Source organism: Vombatus ursinus, unplaced genomic scaffold, assembly GCF_900497805.2.
Source record: "Vombatus ursinus unplaced genomic scaffold, bare-nosed wombat genome assembly UNPS02014779.1, whole genome shotgun sequence".
NCBI lineage: Eukaryota > Metazoa > Chordata > Mammalia > Diprotodontia > Vombatidae > Vombatus > Vombatus ursinus.
This window is the reverse complement of record NW_020954557.1, coordinates 62697137-62718818: the sequence shown is the minus strand read 5'-3', so window position 1 is coordinate 62718818 and position 21682 is coordinate 62697137. Positions and strand designations below refer to the sequence as shown.

The 21682-nt window shown below is 42.6% G+C and overlaps 1 protein-coding gene across 5 annotated transcripts; it reads right to left on the bottom strand.

Annotated features, from left to right (window-relative positions):
• Positions 1 to 9080: 9080 nt before the first annotated feature.
• LOC114045957 (nuclear receptor subfamily 4 group A member 2) lies at positions 9081 to 16936 on the bottom strand. Of its 5 annotated transcripts, none has more exons than XM_027866171.1 (8): positions 16723 to 16936; positions 14845 to 14967; positions 13483 to 14477; positions 12546 to 12675; positions 11963 to 12126; positions 10710 to 10912; positions 10107 to 10285; positions 9081 to 9942 (listed from the first exon to the last, which is right to left on the bottom strand). In XM_027866171.1, the coding sequence occupies exons 3-8, from the start codon at positions 14440 to 14442 to the stop codon at positions 9686 to 9688; spliced, it is 1893 nt and encodes a 630-aa protein (XP_027721972.1). In that variant the 5' UTR covers positions 14443 to 14477; positions 14845 to 14967; positions 16723 to 16936; the 3' UTR covers positions 9081 to 9685. The 5 variants fall into 5 exon arrangements, 4 of the variants coding, with proteins under 4 accessions (XP_027721972.1, XP_027721974.1, XP_027721975.1 ...); XM_027866173.1 differs by having other exon boundaries at positions 12038 to 12126; XM_027866174.1 differs by having other exon boundaries at positions 13483 to 14348.
• Positions 16937 to 21682: the final 4746 nt, after the last annotated feature.

Sequence of the window (21682 nt, the reverse complement as noted above, 5' to 3'; positions counted from 1 at the left end):
ATAGGAACTGGCTGAAAAGGAAATGTCCAATTTAAAGTTATGAAGTTATAAAGAAAAAACTTCCCCTCCCTTACTCCATACTTTAAATTAGGTATTTTCAATGACATAAATACCTGGGCAATCATTCCCTTTTTTCCCCTTGAGCCAGCAAAGTAGGATGAAATTGATATTTTTTTTTTCATTTCTGTATTATCCTCAGTGCCTGGCACATAGTAGGCCAGGGTGATTGATGGATTTTTTAGTCATTGACCTCCCTTTCTCAAAGAACTGCCTCGTCGTTAGGTGGTGGCTACCTTTTGCAAGAGAGAAGATGTTGTCTTGCTGTCATTCTCACCTACTCTATTAGAACAAGATTTCTTTTTAACAGTCCTCTCTCAGGCCTAAGAGGCAAGATAGCCTAGTGAATACAGAGCTACCCTTGAAGTCTGGAAGACCTGGATTCTGGTCTACTGTGTCCCCTAAGGCAAATCACTTAATTTTTTAAGGTTCTGGGCAACTTTTAAGTTGCAGAAAAGGTACTGACCTACATTTGTAAAGGGAATTTCCAATATCAATGAAATCACTGATTCAGTCTCTATCTTTCTAGAATAGGAGTTCTTAACCCTTTTTGTGTTATGGACCCCTTTGGTAGTCTGGTAAAGCCTATGAATCCCTTCTCAGAAGAATGTCTTAAAATACAAAATAAAATGTTGTAATATTACAAAGGAAATGGATTATAGTTAAATAGTCATCAAAATATTTCATAAAAAAAAAGTTAATTGGTTCCAGGTTAAGAACATCTGCTGTAGAGTCTATCTTCTCCTCCTTCACATACCTAAAATGATGGCACCCTCCAGAACTCTTAACACTCTCAGAAATCTCTACAAGAAAAAGATTGTGCAATCTGTTATTCCAGAAACTACATTTGCAACTTTGTGTTCTGTGCACCATATTTTAGGACTATTGACAAACTAAGAGGTGGTGTGGCATAGTGAATAGAGTACTATTCTCAGAGTAAGACATACTCAAGTCCTGCCTTTGACACATATGGGCTGTGACCCTGGATGAGTCACGATTTCTCAGTGCCCCCAGACAACTACCAAACACTTTAAGTTGCATATAAGGTGTCAATTGATATAGGTAGAGGAAGTTTCTCAGGAACCTGGAATTCCTTACAGTAATGATATCACACATGTCAAGTCCCAAAAAAAGTGACAAGCTGAAGAGAATGGACAACCCCCTATGGAAAGGAGACTCAAAAGTAACTCAAATAAGGCTTTCTTGAAGGAAGTTGGTGGAGGTAGACTTTAGAGAAGACTTGGAGGAGAGGGAGACATGGGAAATACGCTCATTCTCTTCAAGTATTTTAGGAACTTCCTGACCCCAGGGGGCAGAAATACAAGAAAATGGCGGAAATTGTAGAGAAGCAGATGTTGCCTCAAAATAAGGGAACACTTCTTAATAATTAGGTGGCTTAGGGGCAGCTAGATGGCTCAGTGGATACAGCACCAGCCCTGAAGTCAGGAGGACCTGAGTTCAAACCCTGCCTCAGGCCAAACACTTGACACTTACTAGCTGTGTGACCCTGGGCAAGTCTCTTAACCCCAATTGCCTACAAAAGTAATAATAATTAGCCTGGCCAAAAATGAAATGGGCCCAAAGTGGACTAGATTGTGAATCCTCCATAACTGGAGGCATCTAAGCAAAGGGGAATGCCCATACATTGCAGAAGGGGATTCCTCCCCAGTTATGAGTTAAATGAGATTAGTGGAAAGGTCCATTCCACCTCTGAAATTCTGATGGGAAGAAACATATCAATTATTTTTTGTAGAGGAATTGTACCCTCTATTGCTGTCCACTTTCTTCCACATTTCTAAAAAGAAATAGCCCATCATGCCTGCCTAACAAGAATAGCACTAGGTGGCAAAATTAGATCATCTTTTCACCACTTCCTCAAGAACTTCCCAACTTTTCCCTTCGTCTTGTCCCTAAAAGAGTCCTACATTCTTTTTCCTTACACTTGGCTTCAAGCATCTCCTCAATTACTACCTTCATCTCTCATACTTTCCTATCTAAACCATCCAGATGGTTTCTTCTTCCCCTTCAATTGTTTCTTTCCTTCTTTTAAACCTTTCCATGGTATCTTCTGGCATTTCCATTTCTTTCCCTTTTCCAAGGTCTGTTTTTCCTTCACTTCCAACATTCTGATTAAAGCTTCCTATATCACATTATGTTTACTAGTTGATGTCCATGCTACCCTATAGATTCACTCACCTTTCCTTTCTTTAACTAGTTCAATCAACAGCTCATTTTCCTCTCTTCATCCTTTCCTTTTTATTTTCCCCTTTACTCTGATTCCCATTTATGGTCCTTTACATTTTCCTTCCCTCTCTCTTCCTTTACCCGGTTTCCAGGATTTTGCTCTTTGCCCTCCTCTCCCATTGCCTAGTTTCCTCAGCCTCAGAAAGAGCTAGATTGAGGTTACGGGAAAGACACTAGAAAGACGTGTGCAGGTCCCCTGGGCGTTGCCTCTGGCAGCCCAGCTGCTGACCAGCTGGACTCAGAGGAAATGGCAGTCTCTCCCCAAACTGATGAGATTTTGTCAATGAGAAGGACCAAGTGAGAGAAAGGAGTAGGGGAAGAGGCAGACAGACACGTTTGTAATACCGTAGAACTGGAATTAAGATCCAACCAGTCTCCAAGTCCTCTGACTAGTACTGCCAAGAGCCTGTAGTATCTGCCGCTACCCAATCCCAATCAAATCACTAACCCAGCGTTCAAGGGGGCATTCTCTCCAGGGCCCAACATAGCAACCCCATTTTTTAGACGGATTTGTGATCTCAAGATACAGAAAATTTTTTTTCTCTCTCCCGAAAGTGTCACTTGATTCAATACTCGCGGGGAACCACACCCAGCCATTCCTCCCGACCACGCAGTGCCAGGGTACTCCACACGCCACACACTCGTCCTTCACTCACTCTTTGGGGGGCGATTGGGAGAGGTTGCAAACAAATGTTTCCAAATGCCCAGCACTGCTCCCTACTCAGGGAACCTCTGCATTTTCCTCCACTTGTGTGTCCCACGGTGAACTGACCAATGTAGCTCAAAGGATGAGTGGAACCCGGTCTGTGACCTCTCGTGTCCCTAAGCATTTGCAGAATCAAAGGCTGAAGGAGGGAAAGACTGAAATTGGCCACGGCGCGCGTGCCTGCTAAACGTGGTGCAAAGAATACCCGCACCCAGCGCCAGGCTGAGCTGGGGCTAAGTGGCAAGGAGGATAGGGGGCGGGCCAGGGAGGAGCAGGAGAGGGAGGGGGAGGAGGAGGAGAAGATGATTTTTAATGACTAGAGGGCCCCCTCCTCCAGCCACTCTTTATGCGACACTTCATTGGAGACTTGACGAGACTTCCGCGCAGGCAGAGAGGGTTCATTAAATGTGTTGGGGAAATAATTGATAGTAGGACCGAAACTGACCGTAATCTTTCACGCCGTGTGCTGTGTGTGTGTGTGTGTGTGTGTGTGTGTGTGTGTGTGTGTGTGTGTTGTAAGACAGCTTTCTAGAACGCTCAGGTCCCTCTCCTAGGTGCAAAAAACACAGCCACCCACAAGGAACCCTCATTGGGCCCCCAAACCCAATCCACTTATGGGACCTCCCCAGTTCTGCGGTTCCTCGTTTTTCCTTGGACTCCTTTTTCCCTTTGAGGGTAAGGTTCCAGCGGCGAGAATACTTAAAAGACTGTTGGGTCCTCTTTACACTCCCTTCCCTAGAATCGGGGTTGGACCTCAGAAACATCAAGGCTCTAGTTCCAAGGCGAAGCTGGATTACCTTTTCTGAGTCTGCTATTGATGGACTGACTGATAACTGGAGGTGATCAGGCCGACTTAACCAATAGCGTAGCACAAGTAGACTGTTAAGTGCCTGGAGATCACTGAACCTTTAAATAATCGGAGATGAGAGATGAGGCCTAAATTAAGGAAAGGAGAGACTGAAGGGAAGAGAACTGAAGTAAATGAAGCCTTTTCGAGTTGCGCCCAAATTAATCTTTGGCTCAAGAAAGCCAAATGGTCAAAGAGAGAAGTCAACCGTCCCTGTCCGAGCAATGACCAAAAGACCATTTTTCCCTAACCGAGTGGGTCAAATCAGGGCTTCTCAGTCTTCCAAGTTAAAGGGAGGAAAAAAGCAAATAATGATAGTCTAGGTCCTAAACTCCTAATATTACTCACCCAGAGACGTAAAGTTAAAGTCCGAGTAAAGGTTCTGCTCACCTCTGAGGCTGAGGGGATGGGGAACTATTGGGACCCTGAGAGTGGGCAGCGAGGGCGGCCCCTGGCGTCGGCTGGTGGAGAGGAGGCCCAAAGATTCTCCTAGTTACCAATTGCTTAGATAAATATCAGTGGTAGTATAAGAAGAGGATGGACCAAAAAGTGATTTTCAAGAAAGAATGACAAAATCAAGGAGGCCATGTGGTCCAGTGGTCTGACCGAGACAAACAGATGTGCTGTAAGAGATTGAAAGAAAAGAGATGGCTAAATAAAAATGACTGACTCACCATCTTAAAATGGTTATAAATGTAATTAATTCCCTAATTTGGGGCTTCTTACCCTACCCTCAACAAATAAAGAGCCTGTGGGCTTGTTAATTTCTTTATTACGTAAATTTTAACTTTAGGACTTAAAATAGATGCCATAATTGGAATTCAGCTGTTCTTTTAGACTTAGCTGATAATTATGCCATATTGTGTCAAGCTTTATCAATAAGTTTAAGTCCTTCTTGTTTGAAAAAAAATAGGCTTTGTAATAGACTGTAATTTTATGGGGAGGGTAAGACATTCCACTTTTTGGCCAGCTGGGTGAGCTTCCTTTAGCCCCAAAAGGACATACTTCTTGTGAAGTGTGCATCTCTGCATCTCTAACAAAACCTCTCCAGCCACAGGCACATAAAATCAAAGTCCTGGCCAAATTGGAAGGCTTGTACTAGACTAGAGAGGAGGTCCTGGAAGCCCATGTTTTAATTCAAAGACCAACAAAACCATTCATTTTCACCATATTTTAGAGAGGCATATCTAGTACACACAACACCACCCCCATCTCCTACTTAGCCCCAACCCTCCCCCCCCCAAAAAAGCATTATAATAGTTGTGAGGAAGAATAAAACTTTTCTCTCCTTCTAGCTTTATTGGCTTCTCGGGCTCAGAAACTTTAATTCTCTCTGGAAAATCATTAGTACCCAAAGTCCTGCAGGCCACTCTCTTCTAGGCAGAAGAGTGTGTGTAAGCAACCTCTACCCCCAGGGATCTTCCTATTCAGCATATTTCACATAGCAGAAAAGAATAAGAGCTCTGGATTAAGGAATGAGAGTGGAGAAAGTGATCGTAATAAAGAGGGGCGTGCAGAAAGGGAAAAGGAGCGCTTAAATAAGAGAGTGCCTCAGAGAATAGCTCTGGGGCACCATCCCTGAGGAGAATTAGGGAGCTGAAGTGGCATTCCTCTTTCTAAGACTTGTCTATGATCAAGAAAAGGTTCAAATGCATCTTCCTCTTAACAAACACGCTTGCCTCGTCGAAGTGTTGCTCTAGTAAGAAGCTACTTTTTAAAAATATGCATACATAATTATAAATTCACATAAAAAATGTATGCCTGCAGAGATCCATGGGGTCAAGTGCCATACTTAAGTTTTCCATGCAAGTGGTACACTTAAATTTTACGTGCATTTCCACGGGATAATACTCAACCCCCAAGTCGTGTGTCTTCCACACCTGGCTTTCATGGCACAAGAGTTGCCTAGTCAGATAAAGCTTGGAAGCCTCTGAAGACCTGTTTAAAAAATAAGAGGAAGAACAATTCCAGACTCTTCAGGGAAAGAACCAGTCACCCAAAAATTATACAGGATAAGAACTCAAGGTGCAGTTGTCAACAGAACGATGTCATCAATTGGCCGGGCTGAATTTCTCTAGTTAGAAGGTGGGCTTTCTAAGCATATTATCAATAAAAACGAAGGTAATACCAGATGGGCTTGTAACACGGGAGAGGAGGGTGGGGTAGATGGATGCCCCCCGCCCAGCCCCAGCTAGCCAGAAAGGCAGAAAAAGGGGAGGACTGGGCAAAAGATAGGCTCACTAACGATTTTTCCCCCTCAAACTGGGTACTCCATCAATCCATTGCTTTCTAAAAAAATTACCTGGAACATGAACATCGGTTACCTTTATGGGAAAATAGAACCATTTCTGGAAACTCATGTCTCTATAAATCAGTTTACTAGAGGATGTCCTGACCAATTGAAGCTTAGAATTGAGGAAAATCTGGGTGTCGAGGTGTATGAGGAAAGGGCAGTGAAAGAAAGGAGGGAGAAAACTCTCTGGAACAAAGTTTTTGCCTGCCTCTAAGGGAGTTTGAATTAATATTATTGTACTTTCTCAGAGTGCAGACCATTGTGCTTTGTGTGAGAGTTATTTTCCTATGCTTTGGTTTAAAAAATAAAAATGAGAGGACAGGAAAAGATCCTCGATGCGCCAACCTGAGGGGATAGCCAAGGGGAAAGGGCGGTGAGTTTTCTCTGCACAGCCTGACATTCCATTGAACATCCAGAGCAGAGCTCAGAGTTTGAAAGAAACAGAAGCTGGAGTTGAAAAAGGACAAAGAGCTCTAACTAGCTTCCTCCTAAAGGTTCAGTTAAATTTGTATGCCGAGCCTGTTCAATGTGCCCTCAGCTGTTAGAGAAGCTCCCGCCTCCCATCTTTCACCCCCAAATTCCCCAGAGAGTCAAAGATCCGAGATCCCGTTAGCCTTGGTTGGTTCGCTGTCCCTCCTTAGGGAGGAGAGCAATTGAGTTCGTTTCTTAGTCTGGGTCTCAGGGAAATCAAGACAAGAATTTGAGTTTGAATTCAACTAGCAAGGGGAGGCTTGCACCTGGGAGAAAAGATTAGGTTGGAGAAAGAACAACTGCACATTCGCAAAACACTTTCCTTTTATCCGCCCTTCTTTGCCTAGCGATGGTGGGTCCATTGGTTAAAATCTTGCAATTCAACACAGATGCTCCGACCTCTTCACTTCAGAGAACGCTAGCTCAGTTAGTTTCTGGTTCTGATTGCCCTAACGCTTTGGAAATGAAGGAAATAGATAGACTTACCTTTTCAAGAAATCCGGGAAATGGGACATTTCAGTTTTCTACTTTAAAAAAAAATTATCCATCCATCCTCTCATTCTAATTAATATATGTGCAAAGAAACATCAAAGAAGAAATCTCCTTAAACTATCTCCAAGATGCGCATTCTTTATTTATTTTTATTTTCGTATCCTAACACAGCTTTTTTTTTTTTTAAGGAAAAACAAAAAAGCAAAGGTAGGAAGTAATAACCTGAAAGATAACCCGCCATTTAGCTTTCTCCAATTCAGAATCTCTGAAATAATAATGCCTGGTCTGCATTCTTATTCCAGTAAACAGGTGGTCATTTGAAATTTGCAGTGACATTATTTGATTATCACTAACTTACACTCTTTCGCTCTTCACGGCAGTGACATGGTATTGTATCTCATCCATTCACTCAGAAAAACAAGAAAGGAAGAAGATGGTCTGAATAGTTACACAGGCTTCTGTATCTGTAGCTTTATTTGGTGAAAGTTACTGCTGGGTAGACTCTACCAGACTGTGTCATAACTTATTTATGCCCCAGTCAGATCATGGCAAATAAGTCTTGTATTATTTATCTCAAAAACTTCTGGGCTGGAAATATTATTCTACAGCTAAGCCACTCGTCATCCTTCCATACCCTATCCTTTGGTGGGAGGGAAGGGAAATGGTGGGGAAGAGGAGTAAGACTTTAAAAAGAATCCAAATGTTGTTTGTATATTAGAATTGACCAAAAAACTAAACTATTTGTAATGTTTTTCAGCTCCTCAGAAGCACTTTCTCAATACATTTCCCTAGCAATCAGTATGGATTTGTGAAAAGGCAAAGTTGTTAGCTTTTGAAAAGTAATATATAATGCCATAAATCCATAATGATGTCTAATGTCATAAAAGTTGCTTAAACTCTCTACAAGACAGAAACTTGACCAAGATTATCAACTGCGAAAGTCCAAGTGCTTTTGGTCTCTGGAATCCTCTTCTGTCTCTGTTCAGGCAAAACTGAAAAACTCTTCTGCTATTTTGATAATTATAAATCTCTAATTGGGATAATTCAGGGTTTTTGAGAATTTAAAAAAAATCTTTTCTTAATTCTCAATGTAATCAGCTTAAAGACCTGCTTACTTAGCATGAGAATATACACAGGCTTTAAGTTTGAAACTTGTGGGATCCCCAGTTGACTAGTAAGTTTAGATTCCAAACCAGTCACCCTTCCCTTATTTTTCTCCACTCTGCCTATTATTACATGTTGGCATTTTAGTATTTCTCCTGACACAAAAAGAAGACAAAATTATATTCGTTTACATGGTTTATTGTTGTAAACATTAAAATTGTCTTTCTCAAAGAAAGAATTTTTCAAGAAAAAAAATTCAGCGTCTCTAACTGTCATACACCATAGAAAAAAGGCAGTGACTTGTATCATGTGCCATACTGGAAATATACAAAGAAAAATACTACAGAATATGGCAATATTAAAAATCTTACTCAAACATAAAATAATATATTAACTGACAATTTTAGACATTAAAAAAAAACACAAAAAAAATTCAAAGTGCTCAGTAATTTCCAGGGAGTTATGTATATTATAAGCACTCTGGAAACAGTCAAAAGCTGCTGCATGCAAATTTTGTTTAGCTTTAGACAACAAAATAATCAAGATATAAACTTTCTTTTATCAACATCAACAGTACATACAACACTTACAAACAAGGAATGTTGGACAGTGTTACAAACACTATGTGTCCCTTTGTCAGGATTTTCAGTTTTGTAATACTTGTGCCCACCTATTTTACAATTGAGAAAATGTTTAAGCTCAGATAACTACCAATCTTTATAAAATCTAACAGACTACATAGTGTCTGAAATACTATTTATATAATATAGACATTACTGAAATAGCAAGTGCCTATAACATTTTCGACCTAGAATCAACATGCTGTCCCTTTTTGTGTAGTAATTTATTCCTTTTTTGCAAACACATTTATCTTTTAGAATTTTTTAATATTTATTCATAAATAGGCACAAAATAATTTAAAAAGCCAAACTGCATTGGATAAATTTACAAGCCTTTGCCTTCTTTAATTCATGCCACCCACGCAACATTAAGTTTTACTATATATTACAGCTTTCTTTTACAGCAGAAAACTTTGTCTTTAAAAGGGCGATACTTTGTGGGTCACCTTAATACTTTTGTGTGTGTATTCAATCTGTCTTAGCTGCAGCACCCGGCGTGATCAGACATTTTTCGTCTTACAATAGAAGTCCTTCTTCTGAATCACAAATTCTTTTTTTTAAGCCGATAATAAAAAGTTTATACCACTGTATTGTGTGTAGTCCATATTCTAAATCCAGGATGCCCCAGAGCCAAAATGCCCTTTCACGTTCTGCCTGCAGGTTAGGAAATAGCAACAGTTTTGTTTTGGGTGGGGGAGATGTAGGGGCAGGAGGTTGAGAGATGGGTTAGGAAATTGGGAAGGGGGGGATGGAGCAGAGGCACCCAGAGGTGCTTTTGTGCACGTGGGAATTCCCACCCTCAGACAGTTCACGTTCCTTTCCAGTTCATTTGAAGTAAGCTGGAGAAAGTCTTAAAAAGGTAATGTGTCCAGGAAAAGTTTGTCGATTATTGCTGGAGGTGGTACCAAGTCTTCCAGTTTCAGGTAGAAAATGCGCTGTAGCCCCTGTGTACACAGGGTGCGAAGTTCTGGGAGCTTCCCCAACAGTTTGGACAAATAGTTGGGGCGGTTCAAACCCCCATTATTGAAAGTCACGTGGTCTTTGAGACAATTTACAATCTTGCTCTGCAGTTCTTCCACTCTCTTGGGTTCCTTGAGTCCGTGTCTCTCTGGGGTGGGGGTGGGGGGGAATGGAGTAACAAGAATGCAAAAAAGGCAGTTAGCGATTTGACAAGATTAGAAATACCCCCCTATCCCCCACCTCCGGTAAAGGGAAATCCAGTAAGAGTACCCAGAGCAGGACTGAAGATGGGAAAGTGCTAAGAGGACTGACCTGTAACCATCGCCAGGGCAGCAATGCACGAGAAGGCAGAAATGTCAATGTTCATATTCTGCAAGTTGGAGGAGAATTCAACAATGGAATCAATCCATTCCCCAAAGCCACGAACGCATTGCAACCTGTGCAAGACCACCCCATTGCAAAAGATGAGTTTACCCTCCACTGGGTTGGACCTGCAATTAATACCAAAGAGAGAGAAAAGGAAAAAAAAAAAAAAGAAAAGAAAAGAAAAGCTAAACAACTAATTACTTGAAGAGCAATAAATGGGGGATTTAAAAGGCACCTAATTACCGAGGAGTTAATAAAATGTAGATCAGTGGACCTTGAAAGGGTTTGATTTCATAACAATCAAGAACGCCCCCTACCCCATCTCCACCCCACTCTTCCTTCTTTTCTTTTTCTTTCTTTTCTTAATTTTTTTCTTCCTTTTGTTTCTCCCTTGTTCTTTCCTACAATAAATTCCCATTCTTGTTCTTTTGTTTCCTTCTTTCATTCTTCTTCCCTATCTTTCCTTTCCCTGTTTTCTCCTCTTTCCTCTCTTCCTTGTTTTCTTCATCTCTTTTCCGTCTTGCCTTTCTTCCCTTCCTTCCTCATTACCTGTATGCTAATCGCAGGACAAACAGTTCCAAGAAAGCAGATTCGAAAAGTAGATCTTGGTCTGGTTTGGGAAGATCAGTGAAGCCTGGAATCTTTTCTGCCCATCCTCTGATGATCTCCATGGAGCCGGTCAAGAGATCATAGAACTGCTGAATATGCTGAGTGTCATCTCCACTCATCTGATAGTCAGGGTTAGCCTGGAACTGGAATTTCATTTTAAAAAGCACTTAATGAGGTTCTCTAAAATATATAACCCGTGAAATTGCTAACCCCGTTTCTAGTAGGGGAGCCAGGTTTTTATAACAATTAAACCTCTCTCTGACCAGTAAGGAAATTAGATGTTCCAGGGCAATTAATTCAATTAGGGATGGTGCTATGAGGTCGCTGCTTTAAATATGTAAATTGCCATTTCTCTACAGACTAAATACAGTGCCATCCAGCATGGGGAAATGTTGACTCTTATCTCCACAAAACAATTGACACGTTAGTATTCATGCCAGTCCCGGAGTTAGTCTCATGAAAAGCCACCGTTTGCAGATCCTTTAATAAAAATTTTTCAGAAGCCTATATGCTTCATCATATACTTCTACCAATTAAAGCGGGTATATTTCTCACAGCTGGAATAAAATAAATGATTCTGGCTACTTATCCCCACCCCCAACCCCCATTTCTCCTTTCCCTTCCCTCCTCCCTCCAACCACATGCCCTTTATGATCCTTCTAGTATTTCACAACCGATGTTGGGATTATTTTTTACGGTCACCCACATCGCAATTGGCATGGTAATCGAACCAGATGCATGTTTAATACAACTCAGCTAGAAAAATATTGGATAAAGAGTGTTGGGGGTGGGAGGGAAGAAAACATTTTACACAAGTGAGGCTTTTTACAAACTTTTTGAAAAGAATGGGTCAGTTCAGCCCTGCAAATTCGAGCAAGGCTGTGTGTGTGTACTTGTGTGTGTGTGTGTGTTCCTGCGAGCCAGCGCCCTTCTTACTAGGAAGAATAGAGAGTGAAAAGATTCGGTCAATATCATTTGTTCTCTGTGAATACTTATCTCCACCTTTCTGTCTTTCCTTGGTTTCTTACTCTCTTTACCTAGTCTTTGACTTGGCCTGTACATACATTTTCGCCTTTCCAACTCCTTTCCTACGTGTTTGCAGCTGTTTTTCTTCTCTGTGGGCTCATGTGGTGGGGATGGGGTGTGTGTGAACAACCCTACCAGTCTGTATATTAATATTATCTCCAGCTTACCCTGGAATAGTCCAGGCTGGTCATAGCCGGGTTGGAGTCGACATGGGCTCTCACCAGGGCACTGATCAGACTCACCGGGGGAGAGGGGGGAGAGGGCTCCTGGGGACTCTTCGGTTTCGACGGTAAACGACCTCTCCGACCTTTTAAACTGTCTGTACGAACCACTGAAAGGGAAAAAGACCTTCACATTTTCTAACCTTTCCTCCCCCTGATGCCCAGTCCCCAATTGCCCAGCACCGTACCCCTCCCCTCAACAAGAGAGGCAAGTTCAAGAAGGGAGTCGGGTAACACGTGTAGACACCCGGAATTTGTAAAGTATTCTACAGTGGAGAAGCATATAAATATGGGTTCATTTTATTTCTTCCTTCAAATGGGTCATAATAGTTAAATCAAGGAAATTTTGACGCCTCTCTGAGAGAGATCAACATCCCGCCTAGAATACAAAGCCCTTGGGGGCTTACAGGGCATGTGGAAGTTGGGTGGGAAGGAAGGGACTTGGGAAAGAGAATGAGAGGAGGAAGGAAAGGTGGAAGGATATGAGCTTTCAGGGAGGAGAGGCAGGAAGATACTTCCTGAGTCCTACCTTCTTTAACCATCCCAACAGCAAGGCACTTCTGAAATCGGCAATACTGACAGCGATTTCGGCGCCGCTTGTCAACAGGGCAGTTTTTGTTTGCTAAACAAACGTATTTCGCATTTTTCTGGACTGTGCGCTGCAGAGAGAGAGACAGACAGACAGACAGACAGATAGACAGACATTATAGACTGAGAACTAATTTCGTTTATAAATCCAGCAATCTAAAGAATCAAAAAAGCATCTCCGAACTGCTGGGACGTTCTCCCTCCCCTTTTCCCCCTTTTTCTTTTCTTTTCTTTTCTTTCTTTCCCCTTTTTTTTCCCAGGGCATTTAACAGAAGAAAATTAATAGCGTTAACATTTGAGCTAACCTTGCAGCTCCTTGCTGTGTTTTATATGCCAAGAGAAGGAGAAGGAGACGCTCAGTAAATACAAATCCGTGGGCATTCATATTATTTACATTCCTTGGAGACCTTCTCTATTTAAAATGATAAGATTATTCAATCAGGATGGTGAAATAAAGAGATCACTTAATTTTACCACAGGGAATTCTGTTCCACTTGGTTAGCTTAGACACGGTTCTCTGTCCTAACCAATTTCAATCTGAAGGAGGAAGGCAGCTCCTATCACATGCAAATGTCCCTTTTCCAACTCAGCCTCTTGCAACTTCTGCCCAACGACCTGTAAGCCATTTCAAGGCCAGGGCCTTGTCTTGCAAGCAGTCCTAGCTCCCTTTCCGAGTAGTGCCCCTGCTAGCGTCAGCTCCTGAAAAGCAATTCTCCATTCCCCACACCGAACCCCAGCACCCCAAGGAAATTCCTGTGGGGATCATGAGTGCAGTTTCCCGCCTAAGTAAGCAGTTGATGGAGGGGGAACCTAATTTTCCCTTCTTCCCACAACGCAATGCTAAAGACTGAAGTTTAAGCCTATCCACCCCAACTCACCTTAAAGAAACCTTTGCAACCCTCGCAAGTGCGCACGCCGTAGTGCTGGCAAGCTGCGTTGTCCCCACAAACAGCACACAGCCCTTCGTTGGACGGGGATCCCCGGGAAGGAGGAGACGGCACCTGTGTGTCCAGCAGCTGCGAGGCGTGACCGATCTGCAACCCTGGGAAACCCATGGCCGCTTGCTTGCGGATGGGATTAGGCACAGCGAAGGTCTGCCCGTCCACCACATGGTGGGTACCTGCCGGCTCCGGGTTCATGGGCACGTGGAGGGGCCCGTCAAAGCGCATCTGGCAGCTGGATACTGGGGTACCCGGGGGCGATTGCTTAAAGGAGAAGAGAGAGAGGCGAGACACCGGCGTTTTCCTCTGCTCTATCATGTGGGTGGTGGCCACGTAGTTCTGGTGGAAGTTATGGAGAGAGCCTGGGTCATCCCACATTGGGCTGTGCTGCACCTGGAAGCCGGGAGTAGAGGGCGTCGGGGGCGACGAGGGCTTGTAATAAACGGAGCCTGAGTGCGGCATCATCTCCTCGGACTGTGGGGGCAGGTGGTTGTGTTGCTGGTAGCTGTGCATCTGAATGTCTTCCACTTTAATGGAGGACTGCTGTCCGGAGAGGGGCATTTGATACAAGCAAGGTGGCTTGACGTCGTAGCCTGTGCTGTAGTTGTCCATAAAGGTACTGAAGCTGGGGAGAGAAGTGGTGGCAGTGATTTCAGTGTTGGTGAGGTCCATGCTAAACTTGACAAACTCTGGAGTTAAGAAATCGGAGCTGTATTCTCCCGAAGAGTGGTAACTGTAGCTCTGGGAAGCTGGGCTGGCTCCTTGAGGCGATGACCCATACTGAGCCTGAACACAGGGCATGGCTGGAAACGAAACAGGGTGATATACACTCAGCCTGGTCAAGTGAACACTTTCTCTCCTGCTTTTGTACACCTTTTGCGCACCTGGATCAACCATACGGCGGTTCCGTATTAAGTAAGCTGTACACAGCACTGCAATTTAGGAGAGGGAAAGGGAGAGTAAAGAGGGGAAAGACAATCCGTGTTGCAGGCGCTGACCTTCAAAAAAAGGGGGGGATCTAAAAGAAGAAAGGTAGGATATAAAGGATAGTGAAACACCCCTACTTCCTTTTCAACCCCACCCACTCACCCAACAGTCTCTATTTTAATATGTGTTCAGGTAGCTTGTTCAGGAGCAACCTGAGGAAGTTGGGATTTGCCAGGTGATAAGTTATTCTGAAGGCGGCATTCGGGTAATAGGACTGGCTTGCTGAATGCAATGACTTTGCTTTGGGGGGGGGGGGTCTTGAAGGACTTTTAAAGAGAGAAGAATGTAAAACTGAAAAGCAAATTCACTAACCTTCAGCCGAGTTACAGGAGTTTTCGAGGAAATTAAAGGTGGACAGTGTCGTAATTCAATGGAGGACAAAGTTTCCAAGATATTAGAAAATAAGTGAATAGTCCAGTCTGTCCAGCCTGTTCCCTGAAATACAGATATGATATGTTCAGGTTACTGTGGAGGGATTTATTGGACACAAGCAACTACACCAACCTGCATATTTCACTGAAATACATAGTATGGCCTTTAAATAAATAAAACACATGACATATGAAAGTATAAGAGATATAATTAAAATGTTTCCCCCACAACAATCTGGCATATAGTTAGTTGTACAAAGGTTTTTCTTTTTCTTTTATGAAGGAAAAAAAAAACTTACGGCAAGTTGTCTTAACACTTACAATGTCATGAATTGACACCACCACCACCAACACCACCCCTTGTTCTAGGTAAAAGAGAATGGGTTGTCTCTGTCATAATTTTAATCAGACACTGGGTGAAATGAAGACCAGAGTTTTGCAAAAAGGTCATTTTGGAACCTTCAAGTGAAAGGTTTTCAGTAGGCAAATTTAAATGTAATAAAAAGTTAACCAAAGAAAAAGAATATAAAAATATGAAAAACCATTCTGACCTCCTACTCTCCACCTCTTCTTCAAAGTTACGAAGTATGCTTCAGGCCTACATTGTGAGAATGCAATTGGAAAAGGGCTAATAATCCCTCTACATATATGAAAATGACTAATCTTCTGTTTGAAGACATAGGTTACTTCCTTTTCACATTTCTAAGAAACTTCTTGGGCATATTTTGGAATGTACATTTATGTGAGGAAAGCCTATTTTTACAGAAAGAATGCAGGCAAAGAGCAACACAGTAAAGACAGTCCTTGACTCATTTGGATGCACTTAAACATATGGCAAGATGACCCCTTTAGTACTACCAGCTTAAGTTGTTTCTCTCTTTAATAAAACAAGACATAACAGTCCTGGTAACTTTCAGACATTCCCATTTTTAAGGCATCTGAGAGTACAAGTATGTCAATAAAAAAAAAAAAAGCTAGATATCCTTTCCTGTTCAGTTTTAGCTATCTTGCTTTTGACTTCATATTTCACAACTGGAAGGCCAAGACACTAGATTCCAGGAGGGGGAGTGCAATTACCTCCACCAAAAGGTAATATAACTATCTTTGTTAACACCAGGTTTGCAGATTAATTCAGGAAGTGATCTTAATCTCTCTATCCCTCTTCTTCCCTTCTTCTCTTGCTCTCCATTCTATCCTTCTCTCCTCCCTTCCTTCCCCTCTCACTAATGAGCCACATATGTCAGAACACAGAAATTTGGGGAAACTAAGAGGATACTGTACTAACAGCACCCATTCTGAAACAGCAGCCTTCAAAACACCAGCACGTTTGCTAACCATGGTGATACAGTTCCCAAGCAACACATAAACTTAAGTTTTCCTCCTGTCACTTATCCCTGAGCGTTCAAGCCTTACTATACACACGACCTTTGAGATTCAGTGTCCAAATGACCAATTCACATCTGCTCTAAGGAAAAACGATATGGAGGAACACTGAGTAGAAATTTCAAAGTCGAAGTTGGGAAGACAGCAGCTGCCAAGACTGTAAAAAGTATTCCTTCCGCGTTTCCCAATTAGCAGACTAGAAGCCTCTACCGAGAATGTACTGTTCCTAGCCCTAGACATTTAGTTAGGAAAAACGCCTTCTGGAGCAATTCACAAAACTTCCCTTTCATCACCCTTCCGGACCCCCTTTCCCTTCTTCACTCCTTTCTCCGAACGCACAATTCACAGACCCCATACCCATATCCACAGGAGAGAGTGAGAAAGAGAGAGAGAGAGAGAGAGAGAGAGAGAGAGAGAGAGAGAGAGAGAGACTTACTTAATGGTTCTCCACGTCTCTTTTCATTCATTCAACTGTCTTGAAGTGCAGTTTCCTTTAGGAGGTGGGGTGGCGGGGGGATAGGGGAGGGGATGGGTTAGATCGGTGAAAAGGGAAAAAAAAAAAAAAAACAATCGGTCCAGAGAAGTTGCTAGTTACAAGCGCTGCTGGGGAAGTGCGGTACTCATGTAGCAGAGTGAGAGCAGCCGGACAGACTGGCCCTTCCCTCCAATGTGCCTTTGTTTATGTGGGCTCCGTATTCCACAGCCAACATGCACCTAGTCTCCAAGCGTCAGCACACGTCAGTGCAGGCGGCCCAATCCCAGCTCCTTAGGGCTGTTTCTCCCCATACAGTTGGCCAGCTCTCGCTTTGGTAAATTTCCGACCTGACGTCACAAGCAGGGCAGATTTTAAGGTGGGAACCGTTCTGGGTTCACCTTGTTAGCCGAGTTGGGCTTTTTTTCTTTTCATTTCTTCCTTTTCTTTTTTTTTCTTTCCGAAATAGGTGAAACCTACTCACTCTTGCCCGTAAAGCCAGTAAAGCTCACTTTGCCCCATCTTCTCCAAAACTCTCCAATTCACAGATAGTTTTGGCAGCCCAGAAGTGTAAGAGTACCAACAAAAGCGAAAACGGGATATAAGGGTGGGCGAGATTAAGAAAGGGAGTGAAAGGATGGCTGAGAGGGGTTGAATGTGCCAGGTAACACGCACCTGTAGGCGCACAGAATTGGGCGATACTTACTTTCATTGTTCTAACTCCCCTCTCCCCGCACCCTACCCCCGCCCGCTCTACACCCCAATCTCATCCCCAGGCGCTGAATCGTGCATTGAAGCCTATTGCACCCGACTGCTAAATCGGGGTTTCCCTTTTCTCAGTGCTTCCCTTCCCCCTCCCATATTTTCCACTCTTGCAGAAAAAAAAAGCCGTTACATTTTGTGTGATGCCCTCTTCCCTCATACCCACGTGTAGGAGGGAGGACGTGGTGACTGTGGTATGGAAGAGAGGGTTGGGATAAAGGAGACAAGATGGCACTGGACCAAATCTCCTCTTATAAAACTAGAATCTCTAAGAAATATCGGTCCCCCTCTCCTGACAATGCAGCAGAGTTTCATGCAACAGGTGTGCATTCCCCAGAGAAAGGTGATTTTATTTCCACCTCGGGTCAATTCTTTTCAACTTCAAAGTAGCACTCTCCCCAAGTATTTTTTTTAACTACATTTCTCTAGATACATATAAGCCCAAGTAAACACTGCATTGCTCCTGAACTGAGTGGTATGGAAAATGACACCCCTCCTCCCCCCCGCAAAAAAAAAATCGAGTTAACACACAATTTTCCTCAGAAAACCTTGGTGTAATCAACATGAGTCCCGAGAGTATGCATGTCAGTGTGCGTTGGGTTCGGCGCGTTACTGCTCCTAAAGCAACACCAGAAAGCTGTCACAGCCTGAGCTCTACTTTGCATGCTAATCTGTTGGACTGGTGCTGAGGATAGAGCACCTTGCACCAGTGAGGGGGGAAGGACACAGAATGCTTTCTAGTAAAGGAAATGCTGGCGTTTTCAAGAGAAGAGAAGCACAGCGGTTCGGGTCCCAAAGCCCACTGAGGTCTACTTGTTGAAGAAGTCTGTCCCAAACTGGAATGGGATCCCTAACCTAAAACATTTAGCGCGGGCTTTGAATCAGCTGCGAATAAAATTTGGAAGTATCTGTATAATCTCTATCCACTCTTCCTTCTGAACGACTGCTTTCAACTCTCATTCCTTTTCTCTAGCAGCAAGGTTTCGGGCATGCTACCGTAACCCATTTGTATCCTCCCCATTCCTACGTGTTATTTGTATTTTCATTATTAGAAAAAGGCACAGTCAAGATTAACCCAGTGTCGCCTCCCTCAGCCCTAAACTGCACCCCAGCCTTCACCTTTTCACCCTACCCTCCCCGCCCTCTCCGAGGCTGTGAGCTTCTGTCCCAAGCACTGCGTGCAGGCTGGGAAAGCCGCTGGTACTGCTACCCCGCCGCCCAGGGGAAACCTACGTGACCACCTTAAGTTTCCCCAGATGCGGTGGCGGCTGCTGCTGCCGCTGCCGCCGCCGCCGCTGCAGCATCGCGGTGCCCTAGCAGGCGCGAGAAAAAATAAGGCAGGGAGAAGTGAGGGGGAGCGAGGGGAGCAGTGGCGGCTGTAGGGAGGGGGAGGGGGAGAAGGGTAGAACGGGGAATAATAGCTCATTAGCATGAGCTCAGTAGCGTCAGCCACCCCGTGGGCTGGAGAGATTCAATGCGAACGAAAGGGAAAAAGTGAGAGTTTGGAAGGGAGGGAGATGGGAGGGGGGAGGGGGTGGCCGTGACGCAGGGGCGCAGTCATTGACGCACCGAGCCGGGCGCGGCCAAAAATAGCAGCCGCAGCCGAGCCAGCGGCGTGCTCCCCAGCTCCCTTTCCCCTGGTGCAAGGGGGGCAGGGCGGGGTGAGGAGGGGAACTCTCATTGATCCCGACTGTGGGCAGGGCTAACACCAGCTATTTTAAGGCCATCGGAAACTAGCGCGGCCACGTTGCAGACTTGGTGGCAAATTTTTTTTTTAATCCAGCCCTAGAAAAGCGGGGACTGGGAGTACTTTAAGGTTGCAGTCACACACCACTCAGACATGCATATCCAAACAGATAGCTTAGTTTCCTCCATTAGCATTACAAAATACACTACGGGATGTTAAGAACCTTAACCATAGCTTCCTCTACTCCAAGTGAGTGAAAGTCTTCGGTTAGGGAAATGAATTTCATAGTAAGAGTCTGAAAGTTGCATGGAGTCCCGTAAGTCACAGTCCAAGAAAGTTAAACATAACAGTAGTATCCAAAATTATTAAACTTCATCCTGTGGTTTCTGACTTCTTGATGACTGAACCTTTGACCGAGTTAAGCAAATTTTCACAGTATCCTTTACGATGATGGTGATTTTTAAAAGGAAGTAGGGAGCAGTTTTTCTTCTATTCTTAACTTAGTTTTAGTTACTGTCTTCAAATCTCTGGATTTTCCTGTAGGTCGAGGTATTCATTAAAAGCACAACTTAAGAAAGCTGGAGTAAGGTTAACAAACGTTTATTACATAAACTCATTATTAGTCAGGCTGGTTGGCCTATAGTGTGGCTCTATAGTGGTCACAAAGGAAATATTCCACCAGACTCTTTCAGACTGCAAACAGAGCTGGAGCTGGAACTGGAGCTGAAAGCCAACAAACTTAAATCTTTTCCTCAGCACAGATAATTTGAGTATTGAACTGATAGGGAAAGTCCAATCAGTACCGACAATCTCTGTAATTGACTGATTCTGTCAGTAGGGGGCCTGAAGCCACAAACTTTTTTTTTCTTTTAAAGCATTAAAAGCTACATAAAATTCAAGGGTTCACACCAGGTCCAAACACATAACTTCTGTGCTGCTCAAAAACTGAAATTCATAAACACCTACACATATTAGCGTCCTCTACTTTTAGAGAGGGAGCAGAGTCTGATACACATTGAATTGGATTTACAATGCATTTCCCCATCATGCTCATGTTTAGTTCACCATGTATTTGGTAAATGCTAGCTAGTAATAAACTCATTTTATCACCAAGCAGTTCCAATTGGCATATAGTTTGGAAAAATGAAAGCATGTTTTAAAATCCTATGATTACATGTTTAAATAAATTACAGTTTAGAAGAGGATTCCTGTGGGTGTATTTGCTGGTACATAAGAATGCTTTTGTGTGCAGAGGTTTAATTACACATATATAATGGAGTCAAAATGCAGGATTGAACAACCTTTTAGAAAATGTTAAAACGATGCTTTAGGCTAAATGGAACTGAACTTCTGCATTTAAATGACTGCAGCCCTTCATGACTGTTAAACATAAACATCAGAAAGTATTCTGACTCAATTAAAAATGACAATTTTGAGATTTTGAGTCCAGCATCAGACTTACCTTTAAACTGACACATGAAAACGAGAAATTCATCAAATCATTTTCAATATCTGTTTAAATATTGCTAAGTCAAAGAATTTCATAGTAAAATAAATGAATGAAAATGGACTGTATGTATATTTAAGTCAACTAGAGACTTCTTTTGAGATTAACTGGAAAAGCATTACAAAATTATCATTACCTTTTCAAGAATACTTTTCAGAAAAAAAATTACAGAAAGGTGACTTTCCTGGATTATCCTCTATATTCCTGACCACATGTTAAAACAGGACATATAGCACATAAATAAAAACTATAAAATTTTATTTTAAAAAGGAAAGAATTGCTATATATCACATATATACTTACAGATAAAATATTTTATTTTATGCAAGTTTAAACACTGAGTTTAATAAAATACACCTTTCTTCAATACAGAAAGTCAATCTGAATTAAATCCTAAAAATTTTTCTTTTTCAATGCAAGCTGATGGAGTCTTTAGGGATTTCTATATGATCCCCAAATACGACATGGGAACTACTACACAAAACACCTTAAAGAAGGGGGGGGGGGCGGAGAGTGTTATTGAAAAATACAACTGTTGTGTCCCAAGAATAAATAAACTTTAAAGCATCTCCCCTAGTTGTCGACTTCAAACTTGATATGTTCTTTAAGTGGATATTGACAACTAGAGATACCAATGGAAATAGTTTTGTCAGAAGTGAGCTTTATGTTTCGAGTAAAGTAAAATGAACTTTCAAACTCTGAACAGGTTTGGTGGGGGTTGGGGAGGGCTGCATTTCTCTTTTAAGATTGCTTTTCTGCTATTTCATCTGAAGACAAGATATAATCCAGGTGTATATTTTGTTCCTCTCCTATACAAATCAACTGCTTGGTTTATTTTCATTCATATTTTTAAAAGTCTAACACACTTTCCAGTGCATTTCTACCTAGAAACTATCCTTTAAAATAAAACAAAGCTTTCTTATTTTGATTTGCAACACAGATAACGTAAAGAGAGAGAGGCTGTGCTG